Genomic DNA, 22,374 nt, shown 5'->3' with positions numbered 1-22,374 from the left:
AGAAACAGCAGAGCGAAGCACAGCACAGCGACTAGGAGGAGCATCTCGCAGCAGCAAATCCAGCAATCCAGGCGAGAGCTGATGATGTGAGTGCCTACAATTCCTGGCATGGCCAGACTCCAGGCACATCAGCCAAAACAAACAAACAAATACAGTCAGACAAATAAAAAGGCACAGAGCCCGAGTCACAGACCCGCGTGGAACTGGACAAGCATCCAGACTGGGAGCCACTGGGCTGCCCCCTGGACCCCTGGCTTCCAGGCACTTCCCCGCAGGCCTCAGGGGGCAGCTGTTGGGGATGCTCAGGCAGGCACTGTCCAGAGTAGTGCCCATAACGCAGCCCTGGTGCCCACAGCACACGTGTCCGCAACGTGGGGAAGGAAGACGCTGCCACGCTTCAGCTGGGAGAAGGCCAGAGCTGACTCTGGGGGACAGGAGGCGGTAGGGACGGGCCGAGGTCCCTGGCGTAGCTGTGGAGGTCTTTCCCAGCAGGGCTGTGTGAGGTCCGGCATCACACCGCCATACAGCAGTCTCTCAGCCTCATCCAGCAGCCGCCATGGAAAACCAATGGCCACCTCTCCCCAAAGGCCACCCAACAGCTCACGTGACGATAGACAGGTGGGCACAGACACACCAAGGAAGCTCTGGGCCTGGTATGTGGGGTATTTCAGAATATATAGGGAGTTGTTTTCATCAGATACAGTAACATGACAGACGTGGAGATAAGCATGTTTGAAAGGAGAGTTTATGGCCCCCCCTCCCGGCTCCCTGCTGGCCTGCAGGGCAGCCACGTCCAGGTACAAATGCTTGACCATGAGATGGCATGGTCTAACGTTCGGTGACTCAGAGTCACCACGTACCAGCCTCATTAAGATTCAGTCGGCCCATTACCTGAACTTGCAGTCCTCCAATGAGCACCACATCAAGTACGGGGGAACTGGGTGCCAGGAAGAGAAAATGGGGTGATGGCTCAGCACCTGGCCAGCTCCCAGCACAGCTCATCAATCTGGTCCCCAGCTAGTCATCGTATTATCTTTTCTACATATATTTTCGCCTTTCCTTGTCTGTGACAACTCTAAATTCCATATAGCCATTGCTCTCATCTAAATGTTACAATTTCAGTTCCTTTCCTAGCCCAAGACCTCAAGGTAATGGACAGTACTATATCTGTCACTACGCACTATAATACAGAATTATGAATGATGGACCCAGTGAAAAGGATTCATCCAAAGGGCCAGCACTGTGGCATAGCGGGTAAAGCCGCTGCATGCAGAGCCAGCATCCCATATGGGCACCAGTTCGAGTCCTGGCTGCTTCACTTCCGATCCAGCTCTCTGCTATGGCCTGGGAAATCAGTAGATGGCCCCAGTCCTTGGGCCCCTGCACCTGTGTGGGAGACCCGGAAGAAGCTCCTGGCTCCGGATTGGCTCAGCTCAGGCCGTTGTGGCCATCTGGGGAGTGAGCCAGCAGATAGAAGACCTTTCTCTCTCTGCTTCTATAACTCTACTTTTCAAATAAATAAATAAATCTTTTAAAAAACAAAAGGATTCTTTCAAACTGCTAAAGAAATAACCTTTAATCCAAATTTCTATACATGGCAAAAGTGATTTTGAAGAAAGAACATGACATAAAAACTACATGAGAAGTTTAATGGAAAATTAACCTGAATAAAATCAAGTTCTTACAGGAGGATGAGCGCAAGTGACCGCAGGTGCGACCTGTGAGGACGGCTGTGGAGCTCCGAGGGAGGTGCACCTGTGGATTAAAGAGAACACTCGTGGTCTCCATAAAGCATGGCTGATGCTGCCTTGGGGCGGTGGGAGGGTGGAATTACCACATATGGCCTGAGCAACACACACGTGTAGAAGAAGAACAGCTTAAGGTTTTGAGTCTCTTAATATCACCCAAGAAGAAGATAAAATATTTAAACCTTGGCTCTAGCATGTTAAATTAGTGCTTGTGATTTTTAGCTTAGGTAATACTAAGTAGAGTTGGAATATACACTTTCAAACTAGAAGAGAGACAATTTGCACTGGAAATAATCCACCAAGAACAGTGAAGCAGAGATCCACCAGATGAAAGGCTGTGCTTCAAAGCTCTACAGCAGGCACTGCTGCTATTCGTGAGCAGGAGAGGATTGCTCCCGTCAGCACGCGGTGGGTTTTACTGGCCCTACGGCTCTTTTATGAGGCCTTCCATTTCCATCAGGGGATTTGATTTCCATTCAAAGCACAATTAATTCCATGGCTTCCTCAGCCACCCTCTATTCCCAGAGCGATAAAGGAACCAGGAGGTGGGCAGAGTGTGCTGGGTTTGGCCAGTGGGTACCAAGATGTCATGTCGAAGGCCACTGGGGTGGTGGTCAAGGTCCTTGAGGCCTACAAGCAGCTGACGCATCGCCAGGAGGCCACAGTGCGGCTGTATCTGACGGACCCCCAGGCCAGCAGCATCTTCTGTGCGGGAAATGGTGGAGTGGAAAAGACAGCACAGCCGGGGAAGCTGTGAGTGAGGACAGTGAGTGACAGCTGCCATTTGCTAAGCACTTCCCGCAGCAAGCACGCGCACAGACCCTGCGGCCTTTAGCGGGCACGGCGGCCCACTGAGCTGTGTTGGCTTGGCTTACAGAGCAGGAGCCAAGGCCCAGAGGTTTCCAGGCTGCCTTCAGCAATGGTTGGCAAGTAGCTGGGAATGGAGCTCCCTAAAGTTTCACTTCTGTTTTTTCAAACATTTATTTATTCACAGAGACAGGGAGAGACAGAAGGAGAAGTGTTCATTCACTGGTTCACTCCCCAGATGGCTGCAATGGCCAGTGCTGAAGCCAGGGTCCAGGAGCTTCATCGAGGCCTCTCACCTGTGTGGCAGGGACCCAAACGCTTGGGGCATCCTCCACTGCTTTCCCCAGACCATTAGCAGGGAGCTGGATAGGCAGTGGGGCAGCCGGGACGTGAACTGGTGACTGTGTGGGATGCTGGCGTTGTGGGTGGTGGCTTCATGGGCTGCACCACAATGCTGGTCCCTATCATCCCTCAAGGTCTCTTTTCTGGTACGATCTAATCTGGGCAGGGACAAGCTCCCTTCTTGTCAGAGAACTAGACCATGGCAAAATGGAACTGCTCAGGTGACTGTCATGGCGCGAGGGACGAACTCTGACTTTTCTTTGCTTCAGAAATGGTGGCCTCTGGCATCACTCAGGCCTCATCATGTTTCTGCGTGCTGACACAGAAACGGCAACATGAAGACAGGGCATGGCCGGCGCCACGGCTCAATGGGCTAATCCTCCACCTGCGGTGCCAGCACCCAGGGTTCTAGTCCCGGTTGCTCCTCTTCCAGGCCAGCTCTCTGCTGTGGCCCGGGAAGGCAGTGGAGAATGGCCCAAGTGCTTGGGCCCTGCACCCACATGGGAGACCAGGAGGAAGCACCTGGCTCCTGGCTTTGGATCAGCACGGTGTGCCGGCCGCAGCGGCCATTGGAGGGTGAACCAACGGTGGGGGAGGACCTTTCTCTCTGTCTCTCTTTCTCTCACTGTCCACTCTGTCTAAAAAAAAAAAAAATTAAAAGAAAAAAAAAGACAGGGCGTGTCCTGAAGAATCATGGCTACAATGGGCTGTCTTAGACTGCCTGGGAAAAGCCGTTCGCGCCATTACCCAGCTATCGACATAGTCTGTTGACTCTGCCTCCTAAAACAGGGCATGTTGTTGGCCTGCCAAGACCTTCACACAGCCTCACAGAGCAGTTAGGATAAAACACAAATTTGTTTTGGTGACCCTCAGAAACCTGCGCGTCAATCTCCATGTCCTCTCGTTCACCCCCAGCCACTCTCCCTCTCTAGCCGCAGTGGCCCAGCTCTGGCTGGCCTCAGGATCTTGGCACAAGATATTCTTTTCTGCAGGATACTGTGTCCCACCTTTGAACCTGGCCTCACGTCTACATCCTGCAGGGGTGAAGCCTCTTCGTGGTGTCTGCTCCCTTAACTGTGGCTGTCCTATTTCCACAGAGGGGAGAGCTGAGGCCCAGGAAGAAGTGACACGCCCAAGGCCTGGTGACAGGCATGGCTCAGAAAGTGCTAGAACCCCAATCTACACCCAGGGTCCAAGCTCTTAGCAATCAGTCCTCTTCTTCCTGCACATCTGCCCCTCAGCTGTGGGTACGGCGCAGGTTTTGAGAAAGGTCTTGGTGTCTAGGGGAGTTGACGCAGGAGGCAGAGCTGACCAGAGCCACAGAGACGTTTACGTGCAGAGATCAGCTGGGAGCCTGCTAGCGTGATGGAGGTAGGAGTTGACGGCAGCGCAGACTAGGGTGTGAGTGGCAGAGCTGATGGATCTGGGAGATGAGGATGGACAGGGCTCCGGGATGGCTGGGTTCATGGTGTGGCTTGGCTTGCGATGTTCAGTTGCTGTCTGAGACCGTTTCCTGTGTCTCAGCTTCCTCAACACCAGGCAGTGTCACTCACAACAGCTTAGCAAATGGCAGGAGGAGTCGGAAGTGCCTTTGAGACAGTCACATGGAGGCACGAGACTGAGGAGTCGGGGAGCACAGGGAGCAGACTCCAAGGGGCTGCGGAGGGGTTGGCCAGAAACGCACTGGCCATGCAGCCTGGGGTCGGCAGGGAGGGAGGCCTGCACAGGGATGGCTTCCAGGTGCCCTCGGCAGACCAGAGGTGGGACCCACAAGGCCAAGAGACTCCTTGAAGTTTTACAGGACAGCAAGTGCAGGAGGGCATGGACGAACGATTGCTTCTGGGTGTCTGACAAGAGCAACTATGCATGCCTGTTTATATGGACAGAAAAATGAATGAAGAAGGCAGGGTAGGGTAGCAGAGCACAGCTGGAGCGATGGGCGGGGAAGAAAGGTTCTTTATCATGGCAGCCCAGAAGGAAATGTCCTCTACTGGGAGCAATGTAAATCAATACAGTCATCATGGAAAACAGTATGGATACTTCCTGTACACCTACACATGGAATTCACCATGTAACCCAGCAACCCTGCTTCTGGGTATATATCCAAAGAATTGAAATAAGTATGTGAAGCTATATTTTCACTCCCATGTTCATTGCAGGCCTATAGCTAAGATATGGAAGTAACCCAAGTGTCCATCAACCGATGCATGGTGTGGTATATAGTCACAATGGAATAATACTAAGCCTTGGGAAATGAAGGATATCCTGTTGTGACAACAGGGATGAACCTGGAGGACACTATGCTAACTCAATAATGCAGGCACAGGAAGACAAAATTCCACTCACATGTGGAATCTAAACAATTCAAACTCTCAAAATCAGGCAGTAGAATGGTGGTTACCAGGGACAGTAGGGGTGGCAAAAGGATGGGAGAGGGGAGATGTTGATCAAGGGTAGAAAATTTCAGTCTGACAAGAGGAGTTAGCGTTAGTGATCTGTTGTGGAGAATGTGACTACAATAAATATTCATACATTATATATTTCAAAATTGCTAAAAGAGCATATTTTGAATATTTCCAGGTGATGCATTTGTTAATGAGTTTGATTCAATCATTTCACGATGTATGTATGTATCAACACATCGCATTTGTGCCCCACAAGTACATATGATTATTATCTGTCAATTAAAAATAAAATTAAAAATTAAAAGAAATTAGAGGGGAAAATGAAGGTGCATTACCGCATGAATCATTGTGATGAACGTTCCTGTGTGCACAACAGAACACAAGCTGACTCTGCCGCAGGCACTATCCTCCGCCGTTCCTACGTCCCCAAACAACACAGTGAGCTTGAAAACCATCACTCTCACTTTCTAAATGTGGGCTGAGTGTAGAAGACGGGGCAGGTCTTGCCAGAGCCATTTGCTTTTCCCTTTGGGCACACAGCTAGACCATTTCCTGGCTCTGAGGATCCAGGCGCGGCCGATGCCCAGTTTTGTCAATGGAGGGGCAATGGTAACACCGGAGTGCAAGGAGGCATGAATTTTTCCTTCCTCGCTCATCTTCCCTCTACCGGACTAGATGATGCCAGGGAATCCTTGAATGAAGCCAGAGGCTGACAACAGAAGGAACGCTGTTCCCCGAATAACTGTGTGGTACGGAGCTTCTGGTTCGCCTATATGTATCTTGCAATGAAAGAGGAAACGAAAAACAAACGAAAGTTTTCCCTCTGCTGAGCTGCTGAGATCACAGAATTTCTCCGTTACAGCAACCAACATTGTTAGCCAAGTTCTACACTGGTGAGATGAGGCAACACCTTCAGGCTCGCAAGGCTAGATGGGCAAAGCCAAGGTTTAAGCCCAAGGCATGGAGCCTAGGGCCTTACTTTCACCTAATAGAATAAACTCCCCCAGCAGTGGCGGGGAGGGGGGAGTCTAACGGGGATAAAACAGTAGGTCAGCGGGCTGCACAGCCTCTCAAGCCCTCAGGAGGTCACAACAAGAAGCTTCCCTCTTCCCAGACAAGAGGTCCCGACTGGTCTGCAGGGTGCGGGACTCCTTCCCCTGCCGGCATTCAGCCACCCACCTGGGCAGGAACTTCAGGAGGGGCCTCTCTTCACCACACAGAGATCCTGCTCATTCTCCGGCGTGTGCATCTGTTCTGGTTTGGGAGCACGATACCCTGATGATGGGGAAACAGACAGTAAACATTTGGGTAAAGGCAAAAAGGAATCTATGTTCAGTACAGTGTCCCAGACAAGAGCAAGATCTTGGAATGATGCTACTCCCACCCATGCAAAGACAATGCTGACCGATAAGCTAGAAATCAAGAGCAAAGGCCCCATCTTCAGGCCAGCGATGACTGTCTTTGGAACACCCATTTGTCTTGCTTTCCATCCTGCAGAATCCATCATGGTTCAGGGGCGACCTCTTTCTCCGTGTGCACAGCCAAGGGGTCCCAGGAGGGCGACATTTCTCTAAATGACCCACGTCAGTGAATCTCAGCCTGTTGGTCCCAGAATCAGCTGCGGATGCCTGGCTTGGACCAAATGGAACGAAGTCCCCGGGGCTGAACCCTGGACATGAGTGGCTCTAACAAAGCTCCAGGCATGAGAGAGGTCTATACTGACTTGTTTTCCCTTTTCTTTGGAAAATGTTGGATGCTCTGCTCTGTGGAGCTGTGAGGTGAGGGGGTGTAGAGTGAAATACAGGGAAGCTGTATAAAGCAGGGAATGGCTGCATCACCACTGTCAGGACAGAAGTTAGTCCTGGAGACCCCAGACACGAGGCAGTGCACAGTGTGTGCACCCGTTCATGTAACGTTCAGGAAGAGGCCAATCCAAACCATGGGCAGGGGAGCCAGCAGAGCAGTGTCTTCTGGGAAACTGAGTAGGCAACGGCAGAGGGAGCCTGCTGGGACCCAGAATGCTCCAGGGTTCGATGCAGGTGGTGGGTACGCGGGAAGAAGGTACACGGAGCTAGATGCTTAGAACTGCACACTTTACTGGATGTAAGATGCATCTCAAAGAAACGAGTGCATTAAAGTTCTTCATGCCAAAATATGTTGTCTTTGGGAACCGGGTTCCTAGGAGGCCAAGAGCTGAATTCAGAGCCAGTAGCTTGGGGAAAATCTACAGTTCCCGAGGGAAATCGTGAGACTTCAGTTCGTGGAGCAGGAAGCGTGGGCCCTGGGACAGGGCCTGCCACGTGGCCAGTGCGGAGGGGACGCTCGCTATGGCCGGTACTACACACTGCTTTTCTTTAGGCTCACGCACTCTTTACTTGATTTATTCATAAATAATCTTGTACTGCTTGTAAGTAGGAAAACGCTTTCACAAACAGGACACCCCCAAAATACAACAGTGGCATCAAGATAGTGTTTTCGGCTCCACACGCCTGCGTGCCTGGCCTGGCCTGTGCTAGGAGTGGGTTCTGCAGCAAAGGTGAGGGGGGACTCAACGTCTCATCACCCACCAAGACTTTGTCCTGGCAACAGCCACAAGGCAGGAGAGAAGGAAAAAGAACAGCTTTCTCGGGGCAGTGCGCCCCCTAAAGTCATCTGGAGCTGCAAAGGAGCGTGGCCAGGCCTTAGGAAGCACGGGGTACAGCGCAGCCTTTTAATGAAGATGTGTGGTTTGGAGAGTTGCCAGCTGGCCAGCCTGACTCACGGGCCTTCTGGAGAATGATCCATCACTTACAGGCCCTGGCTAACTGGACTGTGCGGGGGCCTAAACCAACAACGCTCGGCCAGTTTCCCTCAAGATTCAGAACAAGGAGCTGAGACTGAGGCCAGTGTGCCAGGCATTGGAGTGCAGGCTTGGTTTAATTCTTGATTTCCAGTCCTCACAGTGCCTGGCCGGACACAGGGAGGTCAGCAAAGAGGTGGTAAGATGAAGACACAGCAGGAATTATGGGTAGGAGGACAACTGGGCTCCAAAAGGCCTTCTCCAGGCCCAAGCGAGAGAGAAATGGAGGCAGAGAGAGGTGAGCCCTACCCAGCGACACCAGGTGCCTGCAAGTCTCCATCATCACCTCCTGATACAAGTGCTTCTGGTCCTGGTCCAGCTGCCTCCATTCCTCCCAGGTGAAGGTCATGGCCAACAATTTGAAGGTCATCAACACCTGGAAAGTCAAATAGAGAAAGCTACGTTGGCTTTGGGACTGTTGGATGAGACCATAGCCTGCTCTCTGGACACTGGTAAAGGTGCAAAGAGACCCAAGGCCTGGATCACTGAGCACGTTCATGAGCCGAGCTCCGGGCTGAGCTTATTTGTGGAGGCGGGTGCTTCCCTTGGGCCTAGTGCACCTGAGCCAAAGTGAAAAACCTTCAGTGGAGGAAGCTATGGGAGAATGATGCAGGTAAGGACAAGACCGTGGTGACTGCAAGGCGCACCCAGTAGGTGCTCCGGCGTGTCGGAGTGGGGAAGTGACAGCAGCAGGGCTGCACCTCACTGGGTTGCTCTGGGTGTTGGCACCCATTGACAGGTTCTCACGCTGTGGTTGATTGTCCATAAGTCCCAGCTCTGGATCCAAACTCCCAGATTTCAGTCTGGCCTCCGGCAAGCAAGACTTGCCAGGTACACGGTCTTGGGGGAGTTACTTCATTTCTTCCAGCCTCAACTTCCTCACTGATAAAAATAATAATTCCCAGTTCACTAGGTATTGTGAGAAAGAGAGAATGTTCCAAAAGCAAACACTGGAGTAGTTGGCTTATGTAAGGGCGCTCTCTCTCTCTCTCTCAGAATTTGTAAGTTTCTCTTTTTATAACTAGACGTTACTTTCTACAGCAGTTTCAGATTTGCAGAAAAAGTTCCGTAGATAATACAGGTTTTCCATATGAATACCCTCTCACACATACAACTGAACCTATTATTAACATCTTAGTATGATGCACTTGTTAACATTAAGGAACCAACATTGATGCATCATTATTATCATTATTTGAAGATTTATTTATTTGAAAGGGAGAGTAAGAGAGGGAGGATGACAAAGAAAGACAAAAATACTTGGGCCCCTGCCACCCACACAGGAGTTCTGGGCTCTTGGCTTAGGCCTGGTCCAGCCCTGGTGGTTGTGGCCATTTGGGCAGTGAACCAGTAGATGGAAGATCGATCTGTCTCACTCCCTGTAACTCTGCCTTTCAAATAAATAAATAAACACACTCTTATAATTTTTTGCACCAATATAAACTTAGATTTTAATTCCATTTTCCCTGAGCTTTGGAAGTCCCGTGCATGAAATGGAGTATTATTCAATCTTATCAAAGGGGAGGTCCTGCCATATGACAGTGTGGCCCCCGAGAACACTACACTCAGTGAGCTAGGCCAGACACCACTTACATGTGTGGAATCCTAAAAACAACAAGAGTTGATAGCGAGATAGGGAGATGTAAAACAACAGCTCCCAGGGAAGGGGTGGAGGGGAGGGAGAGGTGAGGAGGCGTAGGCTCTGCTTGCTTTTGGTGACCTGCACAGCTTGGAGAGCACTGGTCAGAGCAGCCTACTGCATCGCAGGACACCCCTCTACTGGAGCTTGTTCATTGATTTTGTGTTTTCTAAGGGAGCTGTGGATTTTCAGGGAGGAAGATCAGAGAGGTAGAGTGCCATCATGGCACTCTAAGGGGACACAGCATCAGCATGACAGAAGTAGTGTTCGCCGGGTTTATCCACTTGGGCCATCCTCCACTGCCTTCCTGGGCCACAGCAGAGAGCTGGCCTGGAAGAGGGGCAACTGGGACAGAATCGGCGCCCCGACCGGGACTAGAACCCCGCTTGCCAGCGCCGCAGGTGGAGGATTAGCCTAATGAGCCACGGCGCCGGCCTCTCTCTCCCTCTTCTTCCTCCCAATACATATTATTACACAGAGAGAGGAGAGGCAGAGAGAGAGAGGTCTTCCATCTGCTGGTTCACTCCCCCGGTGGCTGCAACAGCCGGATCTGGGCTGATCAGAAGCTAGGAGCCAGGAGCTTCTTCCTGGTCTCCCACGTGGGTGAGGGGACCAAGGACTTGGGCCATCATCTACTGCTTTCCCAGACCATAGGAGAGAGCTGGATTGGAAGTGGAGCAGCGAGGACTAGAACCAGCGCCTATATGGGATGCTGGCGCTTCAGGCCAGAGTGTTAACCTGCTGCGCCACTGTGCCACAACGCTGGCCCCAAGTACTGATTTTTTCAAGAAGTCTTTGACTACCCCTTTTATGCACAGATTTCAGTTTTGTTTACAACAAAATAAACTGATTTTTTAAAAAAAGACTTATTTTGGCCGATGCCATGGCTCACTAGGCTAATCCTCCACCTGTGGTGCTGGTATACCAGGTTCTAGTCCCGGTTGGGGCACCAGTTCTGTCCCAGTTGTTCCTCTTCCAGTCCAGCTCTCTGCCGCCTCCTGGGAAGGCAGTGGAGGATGGCCCAAGTGCTTGGGCCCTGCACCCCATGGGAGACCAGGAGAAGCACCTGGTTCCTGGCTTTGGATTGGCACAGCGCACTGGCCGTAGCAGCCATTTGGGGGGTGAACCAACGGAAGGAAGACCTTTCTCTCTGTCTCTCTCTCTCACTAACTCTGCCTGTCAAAAAAAAAAAAAGACTTATTTCATTTATTTGAAAGGCAGGAGAGGCAGGAGAGAGAGAGAAAGAGAGAGAGAATGAATGAATCTTCTATCTGCTGGTTCACTCCCCAAATGGCCACAATGGCCGGGGCCAGGCCAGGCCAAAGCCAGAAGCCAGAAACCAGGAACTTCCTCTTGCATCTCCCATGTGGGTGCAGGGGCCCAAGGACTTGAGCCATCTTCTACTGCTTTCCCAGGCCGCAGCAGAGAGCTGGTTTGGAAGTGGAGCAGCCAGGACTTGAAGTGGCGCCCATATGGGATACCGGTGCTGCAGGCTGGGGCTTTACCCCACTGTGCCACAGCAACAGCCCTGAACACTTTTTAAAGTCAGTCAGTCTGTCTGTCTGACTATCTATCTATCTACCTCTATATATCTATATATAAAACATCTGTGTCTATCTAAAATTAAACATGAATTCTTACTAATCCATTCCCACAGGCTCATTCTGGAGTACTCCCCTTGCTTAACTATAAACTCTTCTTCCTACAGGGAAATCCTGGTCCCCACCATGCACCATCCGTTTACTTACTAGTCCAATCCCAGTATACATGTACAGAAGTGTCAGAACTGTTAACCTGCACATCTTTATTAACTGCAGTACAGGGCATATTCGTGGTTCATTTTGTAATTAGTCTTATAGCCTCATTTCCAATTAAGAAAAAGGAAGGTAAAATTATATTTTATCTTTCCTCATTCTTCTCTAGCACTCTTCCTTCCTGAATTTCTGATTTAAATAATTTTCCTATTCTCAGGAGAACTTCTTTTAAACATTTCTTGCAAGATTTGGTTGTCTAAGAAAGTCCTTACCAGGGCTGGTGCTATGGTTCAGCGGGTTAAAGCCCTGGCCTGCAGTGCGGGCATCCCATTGGGTGCGGTTAGAGTCCCGTCTGCTCTGCTTCCGACCCAGCTCTCTGCTAATGCACCTGGGCAAGCAGTGGAAGATGGCCCAAGTCCTTGGGCCCCTGCACCCGTGTGGGAGACCTGGAAGAAGCTCCTGGCTCCTGGCTCTGGATCGGCTCAGCTCCAGCCGTTGCAGTCATTTGGGGAGTGAACCAGCAAATGGACCATCTCTCTCTCTATTTCGACCTCTCTCTGTAATTCTGCCTTTCAAATAAATAATTTTTTTTTAAAAAAAGAAAGTCCTTATTTCTCTTTCACTTTAAAGAATACTTTTACTGGACACAGAATTCTAAGTTGAAGGTTTTTTTTTTTTCTTTCAATACTGAACATTTCACTCTTTTCATGTTTGGTTTCTGGAGAGAAGTCCAATATAAGCTTCAACCTGTTCCTTTATAAAGTACTGCCTGCTTTCTCTGGTTTCTTTCGAGATGTTTTCTTTTTCCTAATTTCCTGCAGATTGAATATTATATGTCTGGGTTCAGAGTTTCTGGTATTTATCTTGTTGGTGTTCTACGTACTTCTTGGATAGGTGGTTGGTGGCTGCAATTAACTTTGGAAAATTCTTGGGGGCCAGCACTGTGGCGTAGCGGGTACAGCCACTGCCTGCAGTGCCGGCATCCCATATGGGCACCAGTTCAACTCCGGGCACTCCACTTCCAATCCAGCTCCCTGCTATGGCCTGGGAAAGCAGTAGAAGATGGTCCAAGTCCTTGGGCCCCTGCTCCCACGTGGGAGACTGGGAAGAAGATCCTGGCTCCTGGCTTTGGATTGGCACAGCTCGGGCCGTTGCGGCCATCTGGGGAGTGAACCAGTGGATGGAAGAACTCTCTCTCTGTCTCTCCCTCTCACTGTCTGAAACTCTACCTCTCAAATAAATAAATAAAAAAATCTTAAAGAAAAAAAGAAAATTCTTATTCATTTTTACTTTAAATATTTCTTCTGCTCCATTCTGTTTCTTATCCTAATATTTTTTTAAAATGTATTTGACAGGTAGAGTTGCAGACAGAGAGAGGGAGAGACAGAGAGAGAGGTCTTCCATCTTCTGGCTCACTCCCCAAATGGCCACAATGGCTGGAGCTGAGCAGATCGAAGCCAGGAGCCAGGAGCTTCTGTCGCCAGGTCTCTCCTCTGAGTGCAGGGGCCCAAGTACTTGGGCCATCTTCCACTGCTTCCCCAGGCCATAGCAGAGAGCTGGATGGAAGAGGAGCAGCAGGGACTAGAACCGGTGTCCATATGGGGAACTGGCATCCATATGGGATGCCGGGGCTACAGGCGGAGGCTTAGCCCACTATGCCACAGCATCGCTCACCACCACCCCCGCCTTTTTTTTTTTTTTTTTAACTTATTTGAAAGGTAGAGTTACAGACAGAAAGGGAAGGTCAGAGAGAAAGGACTCCTAGTATTATTATGTGCCTTTTATAATTGTCCCACAGTTCTTGGATATTCTCATCCATAGTTTTCATTCTTTATTCCCTTAAAGTTTCCATTTGGGGAGCTTCTATTGACCTACCTCCAAGCTCACTGAGTCTTTCCCCTGCCAAGTTTAGTCTGCTGATGAGCCCATCAAGGCACTGATCTGTTGCAACTGTTTCAATTTCTAGCATTTAATTTTCATCCTCTCTCAGCCCATCTCTCCACTTAACCCACCTGTTCTCACATGTTGTCTACTTTTTACAATAGAGTCTCGAACATCTGAATTAGTTGTTTTGACTCCATGTTTTTGGGACATTTGCCCATCTTCCCAGAGCTGTGAGATAAACATCACTGTCTTCTCTGTATCCCAGTCGGTGACCTTAGCTGGTTGTCCCAAGCACTTACAGTCTAATGAGGAGAGGCAGGATTTGAACCTGGCTCTCTGTGGTCTGTGTATGTGTGTAAACTTCATGCTCCTTCATCACCTCAGGAATCATGGATAGGAAGAGTCTCCGATATTAGTTGCTCTTAAATTGACTTTATCCGCCCCAAACATAATTCTGTGGACGTGGGCAGAGGGGCGGAGCTCCCACCACGGCCGACACTTCCTGGGGCACTGGGCACCCACCATACACATGACCACCTCCCTCGTCTCGTAGGAGAAAATGTTTTTGATTTTTGATGAATTTTAATTTATCTTGGAGGAGAGAGGATGGCAGGGGGTAATCTTCCATCTGCTGGTTCTCTCCCCAAATGCAGCCAGGAGCTGGGAACTCCGTTCTGATCTCCCACATGGAATTCTACTGGACAAACCACCCAGAAACTTCAAGAAAACAGGGGCTTGTATTGTGGCACAGCTGGTTAGGCTGCCACTTGTGAAGCCAGCATCTCTTACCAGAGTGACAGTTCGAGTCCTGACTGCTCCACTTCTGATCCAGCTCCCTGCTCGTGTACTTGGGACGGCAGCATCAGATGGCCCATGTACTTGGGCTCCTGCCACCTACTTGGGAGACCTGGATGGGATTCCTGGCTCTTGGCTTTGGCCTGGCCCAGTCCTACCTGTTGTGGTCATTTGGGGAGTGAAGCAACAGATGGAGGACCTCTGTCTGTCTGTCTGTCTCCCTTCCCCATTTCCACCCCCAGTCCTTTCCCTCTGCCTTTTACAATAAAGGAATCTTGGGGCCGGCATTATGGCATAGCAGGTGAGGCCGGTGCTGGTTCATGTCCTGGCTGCTCCACTTCTTATCCTGGCCTGGGAAAAAGCAGAAGATGGCCCAAGTGCCTGGGTGCCTGCTACCCATGTGGGAGACCTTGGGCCTCTGCACCCACGTGGGAGACTCGGAAGAAGCTCCTGGCTCCGTGGCTTCGGATTGGCGCAGCTCTGGCCACTGCGGCCAATTGGGGAGTGAATCAGTAGATGGAAGGCCTCTCCTTCTCTCTCTGTGTAACTGACTCAAATAAATAAATAAATCTTTAAGAAAAAATAATGGAGGGCTGGGCCCAAATCCTAGGGCTTCATAACATTGTCTTTTCCAGACATTTGAAAATATCTACTGAAAAAGGCAGAATATGTTTTTGCCTCAGTGATTTTATGGTAATTAGGATGATTAAAAAGAAGAAGAGGAAATTTTTTTTGCTTCAGGAGTGTGAGCATGTGTCAAAACATCAAATTGTGCACTTCAAATACATTCATTTTAAGTCCACTATAGCTTAATAAAGACATTAGAAAACCCAAAGTATTAAAACTCAAAACTTGTTGCTTCCTCATTATTTTGTTACTATCTGTTATTGGGTTTATGTGTGGCTCTCTTATGAGTTTGGTAGACACAGACTATAATGAGGCATTCTGCGAATCTTTCTCAATCCCACTTCCAGTAATATGCTGGCAGCTTGAAAGTCATTACTGAGGGGACCCGCCAGCTGGCAGGACTGAGACCCGGCCTCTGCAGTGGACACTCGTAGTCGGCTGCATCTGGCCAGGCGCCTGGGAAGGGCAGAGGTCGCATGCCAGCTCCTGAAAGCTTTCCACTGAACTGCAACTTAGGAGGCGTCTCGTCCCTGTGGACATCCGCGTGGGCAGGCTTCCGTTTCAGGCAGAAGTGGGCCTCAGGGGGCTTCCTCTAGTGTCCTCATGCTGGACCAGGGGCCTGCACGGTCCCTGTGTGTCTATGGCGACCCCCTGACCGTCTGTGCTCAGTGAGGTTATGGGTCAGCCTGGGCGAAGATGTTCGTAAGTCACCGCCCTCACAAAGCCCACCTGGCTGAAGCCTGTTTTGTGTTGGCTCCGGCTCTGCTGCCTCTCTCCACCATGGACTTTCTCCTCTGAGCGAGGGCAGCCTCCGGCTGAAGGCTCTCTCCTATCAGCTGAAGATAAGCTTTCACAGGTTTATTTGTAAAGATCGATTTATTTTATTTGGAAGGCAGAGTTACAGAGAGAGGGCGAGACAGAGAGAGATGGATCTTCCATCTGCTCGTCCACTCCCTGAATGCCAGGTAGAAGCCAGGAACCAGCAGCTTCCCCCAGGTTTCCCACGTGGGTGGCAGCGGCCTAGTACCTGGGCCATCTTCTGCTGCTTTCCCAGGCTATTAGCAGGGAGCTGGATCAAAAGTGGAGCAGGCAGGACTAGAACCAGTGCCCATTTGGGATGCTGGCATTGCAGGCGGTGGCTTAACCTGCTGTGCCACAATGCCAATCCCAAGAAATCAATCTTTTTAAAAAATGAACCGAAGTGGATCTGGAAATGAAAGCTTCCCTATATTTTTCTGCACATCACGAAGCCTTTCTCTAGTGTCGGCTCTTCAATGCTGAACAAGGCAGGTGTTTGAAAATTCTCCACGTTCCTTACACTCACATACCTTTTTCCACCCCAGACACTCCAGTGTAGAGGCCAAAGCTTTGGCAAAAGGATGCCCGACATCTGTCACACTCATAAGGCCTTATTCTCGTGTGAACTTTGATATTAAAGAGGCTGACGCCTTGGCTAAAGGATTTCCCACATTTGCTGCTCTTTCAAGATCTTGTCCCATTGTGAACTCCAGTGTTGAATGCACATGGACTTGTTTCAAGAACTTTCCACAATTCCCTGCATTCCCAAGACCCGTCTCTAATGTGAATTCTCTGTTGTTTAGTGAGGCTGGCATTCTGGCTAAAACAAGTCCACACTGAGTACATGAACAAGGCCTCTCTCCAGTATAAATTCACTGGCAAAGAACAAGTCTTTGCACTTGAAGGTTTTTCCCATTCATCGAATTCCTACGTTCTTTCTCCAGGGTAGACTCTCTGACGCCGGGAAGGTTTATAGTCGAGGCATTTCACAGACTTGAGCACTCCCACACTCTTCTCCAGTGCCGACTCTCCCCGAATAAGTACGCTATAGCGCGATAGCGTTAACAGCTCTAGGCTTCCTGCGTTTATTGTACTTCTAACGATTTTTTTTCACTGTGACTGGCTTTCCCACACTAGGTGGCGCTGTGTGGCCTTTCCTGCTCTATGTGACCTGGTGTGGAGGAGGCCTGAACAGACCAGGAAATAGTTGCCCATCTCCCCAGAAGTAAAGGACTTTGTGCACACGGGATCTGCAGCCCTTCATAAACAAGGCCCTATCCGCAGCCCTCCTGAACCATCTGCCTGTACTGGAACCCAGCTGGTGAGGGTTTATACTGAAGGAATCTCCACCATGTCCCAAGTGTGTGCTTTCTGCCTGGACTCTGTCCCCTTGTCCTCAGCGAAGCACAACATGTCCTTCAAGACCAAGACAAACATCTCGTGGGGCTGGGCTTTCTGGGGAGAGGGAGCTGCTCTGGGAATCCTGACCTGTGACACTTCCACAGAAACGCTCTGCTCCGGCGCTCCCTCGTCTTCCGCTCCACACCAGTAACCTGAAAGCAAAGAAATGCAGTGAGGTGCGTGTGGACTTGAACGAGAGGGTGCAGTGGCCTCCCAGTGTCCGTCTGTGCACCAGTGAACAGGTCTGTGTGAGCTCGCGGGACTGTTTTCAGGAGGAGGAGGCCTGGGTGAGGTTGAGGAAGCAGCTGCCCTTCGGTGATGGTCTTCCAAGAGTCACAGCTCGGGACAAGCCTCAGCGGGCAGAGCACAGAGGACAGAGCGCAGCATGAAGAGGAGCCGCAGGGTCTATGCTGACCCCCTGTCAGAGGTCTGCAGAACTTGTGTTGACACGTGGGTGGCTGTGTAGAAGACTGCAGGCCCGAGGAAACCCAACTTCCAAACACAGGAGCTCACGTTCAAAGATACCTTACGGATATGTGTGCATCTCATAGCACAGTATGTGTGAGCCCGTGCGGGGGGAAACTGTGAGAGGGAGCAGTGGGCAGATATGGAGGAGATGTGGGACCAAGGGAGCTCAAGATTAGCCCCAGGCCAAAAATCACAAAAATGACAAACTGACAAAGTGTCAAGAGTGGGAAAAGGGGGGACCGGCACTGTGGCATAGTGAGTAAAGCAGCCATCTGCAGTGCCGGCATCCCATCTGGGCACCGGTTCGAGTCCCGGCTGCTCCACTTCCCATCTAGCTCCCTGCTATGGCCTGGGAATGCAGTGGAAGATGGCCCAGGTCCTTGGGCCCCTGTACCCTTGTGGGAGACCTGGAAGAAGCTCCTGGCTTCAGATCGGCCCAGCTCTGGCCATTGCGGCCATCTGGGGAGTGAACCAGTGGATGGAAGATCTCTCTCTCTCTCTGCCTCTCTTTAACTCTTTCAAATAAATAAAAAAAAATCTTAAAACAAATATTACAAAGGGAGTCTCATTGAAGGACACAAAGAGTGACCATGTTGCTGATGGCCATTCTTGACTCAAGCAGACGTGTTTACGCCAGCTCGAGGAAGGGAGTGGAACCTGGGATGGAGGGGTCACCTGGCCAGGGAGAGAAACGTGGCATCCAAAAATCCAACTGCAAGACTCCTGACCCCCTACACTGAAAGGTTTTGGGGCAGCAGCTACTGGGGGTGCTTGGGGAAATGGTAGGACAGTACAATAGCTCTGTCCTAGAAAACAGTGAGCCTACATCTATCACCCTGCTCAAAATAAAGAAAAAGAAAATTGGGGCAGTCCCTAGGGTCCCCATGTGAGGCTGCAGCTGTGTCTGGGGAAGAGAGCAAAGGCAACGCCTCACCCAAGGCACTGGGGCAGACGTGAGGGCCTTACCCAGAGAGGTCATGAGCGCGAGGTTCTCCAGCATCACGTCGCAGTACAGGAGTTTCTGACCTTCATCAAGGAGGTCCCATTCGTCCCACGAGAAGTACACGGCCACATCCTCAAAGGTCATATACTCCGGCTGCAATCGGGACAGGTGACGTCACCAACCGCTTGTCTCGAGAGGCCCACCAAGCCATCTCTCCGTAATCCACCGCTTGCCCACACTCCTCCCGAGCTTACAACTCAGGGGAGATATCAGACCCTGGTGCCAGCTGTGACTGCTCCCTCCCACGGCCCCACTGGTCAGCGTATCTGGCCCTCAGCAACAATGAGCAAGTCAGTGGATGGACATGATTTAAGTTCTGGGTCTGCCGGGCAGGGCCCTACTCTTAACCCTACCAGGAAATTACCAGAAAGTCTCCCGAGACGAAGCCTTCCAAGTATAACCAAATTGGACTTCGCCTTCATCTGTGGCAGGGCACTGGGACATCTGTTCATACTCCCTCTCCATGTGCGTATCGTTCTTTAGACTGTACCTCCCATTGCTACTCTACCCATTGCTACTCTACTTTCCTGCCCACACTACAGGCCTTCCCTGGCCTCTTCCCCAAGTGCTTGTCACCACGTGGCATCAGGAGAGTGCTTGGTAGATCCCAGAGGGCTACTGCAGATTTCCAGTGGCTTACACTGCCAGGGGCAGCCCTAACTCCTGCTATGAACACCTTACTGCCTGGTTCTGTTTCTTGTGTTGATCTCAGCCATCAGAATGATATGCAGACTTCACATCTTGCCCTTGCCTTCCCAGTGGCTCTACCAGATAACTACACTGGCCCTTGGGCAAATCCACCAGCCTGGGTGAAACTCTTCCGGGTCACCTAAAAGTCCTGGAGAGTCCACAGAGCTGTAAGAAGCAGCTTCAGTTTAGTCTTTCCTCTAACACTCCTGCGCCCCTGCACTGCCCTCAGCAGCCGTGGCTACCCACCAGGCCACCCATTCCCTGCTCGGGCCCATTACGGTCAGTCCCCCCCGCCCAGTAGTGTTTATAATGCCCACGCTCCCCAGCCAGATGCCCCAGAGAGAGGGCCCATCCTCAGAGGCCCCATCCTCCCTTCTTGACACGCTAACAGTGCCACCACCGTGACCTGAGGTCACTCTAACCATGACTCCCCCCGCTCCACCTCACTTCACCATCTGGCCACAATGAAGAACACACTAGATCATACTGGATGTGACCCACTTCTGGGAAATGGAATCAGCCCATGAAAGAGACACTTGTGCTCCCATGTTCACCAAAGTCCCACCCACAACAGCCAAGATATGACAGCAACCCAGCTGCTTATCAACAGATGAGTGTACAAAGGAAACGGAATGGCATTCAGCCACGTCAGAGAGTGAAATCCTGATGTCTGCCAGGAAATAGATAGAATGGAGAGCATTATGAAACAGGCCAGACACAGAAAGACAACTACTGTACATTGTCTCTTATACGTAGAAGTTGAAAGAACAGTCAATTTGAATTTAGAACAGTGATTACCAGAGATTGGGGAGCATGGGGAGGCTGAGGGAGGTTGGGTAACAGGTACCAAAACTCAGACGGAAGTAACAGATCTTAGTGTTCACAGCACGATGGGGTGACTATGCACGCTATGTAGATGTGTTGAAATATTCACTGTACCCCACAAAAATGTACAAGTATTGCACTGATACATTTTAAAAATAAAACAGTTAAGAAAAAGAGGCCCCTGGCCCAAGGACTTGGACAGTGGCTGAATCCCAAGGTGTGTGGGCAGGGGTTGTGACCAGTGAGAGTCTACTCACCTGCGTAGGGGGCGTATGCACTTCCGTGGCCATAGGAACCTGCAGGAAGAGAAAGGCTATGAGAAGCAGGAAGAGACAGGTTCCACGGGCTCCGCCGTCTCCTGTACCCGTGGCCAGACCTGGAAGCAGGTGACCTTGGAGTGACTGCATGACCTCTGCACTCCAGCCCCCAGTGCTGCCTCTTATTTGCTTTGTGACTCTGACAAGGACTCAGTGGCCCCGGGGTGTTGATCTGCTCTCTCCTCTTGCAGCCCGTGTCCCTCAGCCCGTGTCCCTCCTTTGTTCACAACCCCACACCATCAGGACGTACACGGCCTTGTTCTGCCATTCCAGGCGTCATTTCTCTTCACACCCTGACCCATGAGGACACACGTGGACCCAGGCTTTCAGGAATGCTCCCAGAGTGGGGGCTCCTCCAGCCTTTGCACACGCTAATCTTTCCGGTTGTAATGCCCTTCCGTGCCTCATTACACTGGCTTTCAGAAATGGGGGCAAAATCTACACGCACCCCCACTCCCGTGCTAGACACTAGGGCCTAGCCTGCAGGGCCCTGAACTCCCATAACTTAGGGCTTTAGGATTTGAAAACAAGATTGTGTTGTGTGTGTGAGGGGCCAGGGTGGGGGCCCAGAGGTCGCAACACCGATTTCTGCAGGGTCCGTCGGCGAAGGCACCGTGATCTGAGCCGCGAACCGCAACCCACAGCACCTCCACCTCCATCCCAGCCCCAACGCTGGGTCGCCATGAGCCTCAGAGCCTCAAATCCACCTCTGCAAAGGACTGACGATGGCGCCTCTTGATCCGTCCACTTCCTGTTGCCTCTGACCTGGCTTTGCGCTCTAGAACCAGCCCGCAAACGGCCAGCACGACGGCCTCGCCGGAAGTCCTGCCCCCTCTCTTTCGCTCCGAACGCTAATCGCCCGTCTCCTGCGCTTTCATTGGATGAGCACTGCCGACGCGGCGCAGAGCATTCTGGGTAAGGGCGCCGCAGCGCTCGCAGTTCCACACCCAGTCAAACATGGTGGACAGTGTGTCCCCAGGCTCGGAGAGATGGATGGACGGAGTCAGGATTCAGTTACCAGAGTGGAGAGGCAGTGGTTCAGGCTGTCGGTGCTCTGAGCAGCTGACGTAGGGTTTCCTGTCCTCCAAGGCTACAACTCCAAAGGGAACGGTGGTTTTTATGGTGTCGGAGCCAGCGCGCGTCCCTTCGCGGCTGGGAATAAAACACTGGCTTACTGCTCTTCGAATGGGTGGAGCCTACAGAGCTTGGTTTGGTAAATCTCAGAATGTCGAGCCGCAAAGCCTCCAGGCGGGGGAAGAGGGGTGTTGGGCGGCCTGGGTGGTGCTCTGCCTCGGATTCCCACAGGAAACACGGAAGTCGGTTGTTGTGTCCAACCCAGAGAGCAACGTTGTATCCATACTGTGCTTCTTACCCTGTCTCTTGAGATGTATTCAGTTCCTTCTGGAAGTGCGATCCCCACCTCAGCTGAGAGCGACTGGCACTGTGCTGTCCTGGGGCGGAGCGGGGGCTGCGGGGTCACAGCTGCCCAGGCACCTGGCGCCGGCCCGACCGCAGCTTCCTGCTAGGCATGCCCTGGGAAGCGGTGACCACGGCTCGCAGAACTGGGTCCGTGCCACCGATGGGGGGACGTGGACTGAGTGCCTGGCTCCTGGCTTTGGTCAGGCCCAGTCCCAGCTTTCCTGGGCATTTGGGGAGTGAACCAGCAGACCGAAGTGCTCTCTCTCTGCTTCCAAATAAAAAAAAATGTTAAAGTCTTATTTTGTCTGATATTAGTCTAGCCACCAGGCGCCCTGGTCACTATTGACAAGGAAGGTATTTTTCCTGTCCTTTCTTCCAATCTTTTTATGTCTTTCCTTATAAGTAGCATACAATTAGATCATGTTCTTTAATCCATTCTGCCGGTCTCTACCATTTTATTGGAAAATTTAATCCCTTTTCATTTAAAGTTATTGATAAGGAAGGACAGTGGCGCCATTTTGTTACTTGTTCTCTAATGTCATACGAATTTTGTTTCTCAGTTCCTCTATTACTACTTCCTTTATTTTTTTTTTTCCCCAGAGGGAATCATTTG

At 51.0% G+C, this 22,374-nt stretch overlaps 1 protein-coding gene across 5 annotated transcripts; it reads right to left on the bottom strand.

The window, feature by feature from the left end:
- Positions 1-1,628: 1,628 nt before the first annotated feature.
- LOC149120847 (zinc finger protein 211-like) lies at positions 1,629-21,228 on the bottom strand. 5 transcript variants are annotated; one of them, XM_089319526.1, is made up of 7 exons: positions 20,990-21,227; positions 20,283-20,321; positions 18,474-18,603; positions 17,127-17,191; positions 8,428-8,517; positions 6,482-6,577; positions 1,629-1,755 (listed from the first exon to the last, which is right to left on the bottom strand). In XM_089319526.1, the coding sequence occupies exons 1-6, from the start codon at positions 20,999-21,001 to the stop codon at positions 6,512-6,514; spliced, it is 402 nt and encodes a 133-aa protein (XP_089175652.1). In that variant the 5' UTR covers positions 21,002-21,227; the 3' UTR covers positions 1,629-1,755; positions 6,482-6,511. The 5 variants fall into 5 exon arrangements, with proteins under 5 accessions (XP_089175652.1, XP_089175649.1, XP_089175651.1 ...); XM_089319523.1 differs by having other exon boundaries at positions 8,391-8,517; positions 20,990-21,222; XM_089319525.1 differs by having other exon boundaries at positions 8,391-8,517; positions 21,050-21,218.
- Between the last annotated feature and the right edge of the window lie 1,146 nt (positions 21,229-22,374).

This window comes from Oryctolagus cuniculus, chromosome 18 (assembly GCF_051225735.1).
Source record: "Oryctolagus cuniculus isolate XC-2025 breed Fujian yellow rabbit chromosome 18, ASM5122573v1, whole genome shotgun sequence".
Taxonomy (NCBI): domain Eukaryota; kingdom Metazoa; phylum Chordata; class Mammalia; order Lagomorpha; family Leporidae; genus Oryctolagus; species Oryctolagus cuniculus.
Note: the sequence above shows the minus strand (reverse complement) of the source record. Positions and strands in the feature narration are given on the sequence as shown.

Excerpts from the sequence above, each read along its gene's own strand:
- LOC149120847 (XM_089319524.1), bottom strand. Across the intron at positions 17,192-18,473 it reads CGCGCTCATGACCTCTCTGG|GTTACTGGTGTGGAGCGGAA; the intron begins GTAAGGCCCTCA and ends CTTTGCTTTCAG. Across the intron at positions 6,578-8,390 it reads CAGGCACCTGGTGTCGCTGG|GGTATCGTGCTCCCAAACCA; the intron begins GTAGGGCTCACC and ends CCCCATCATCAG.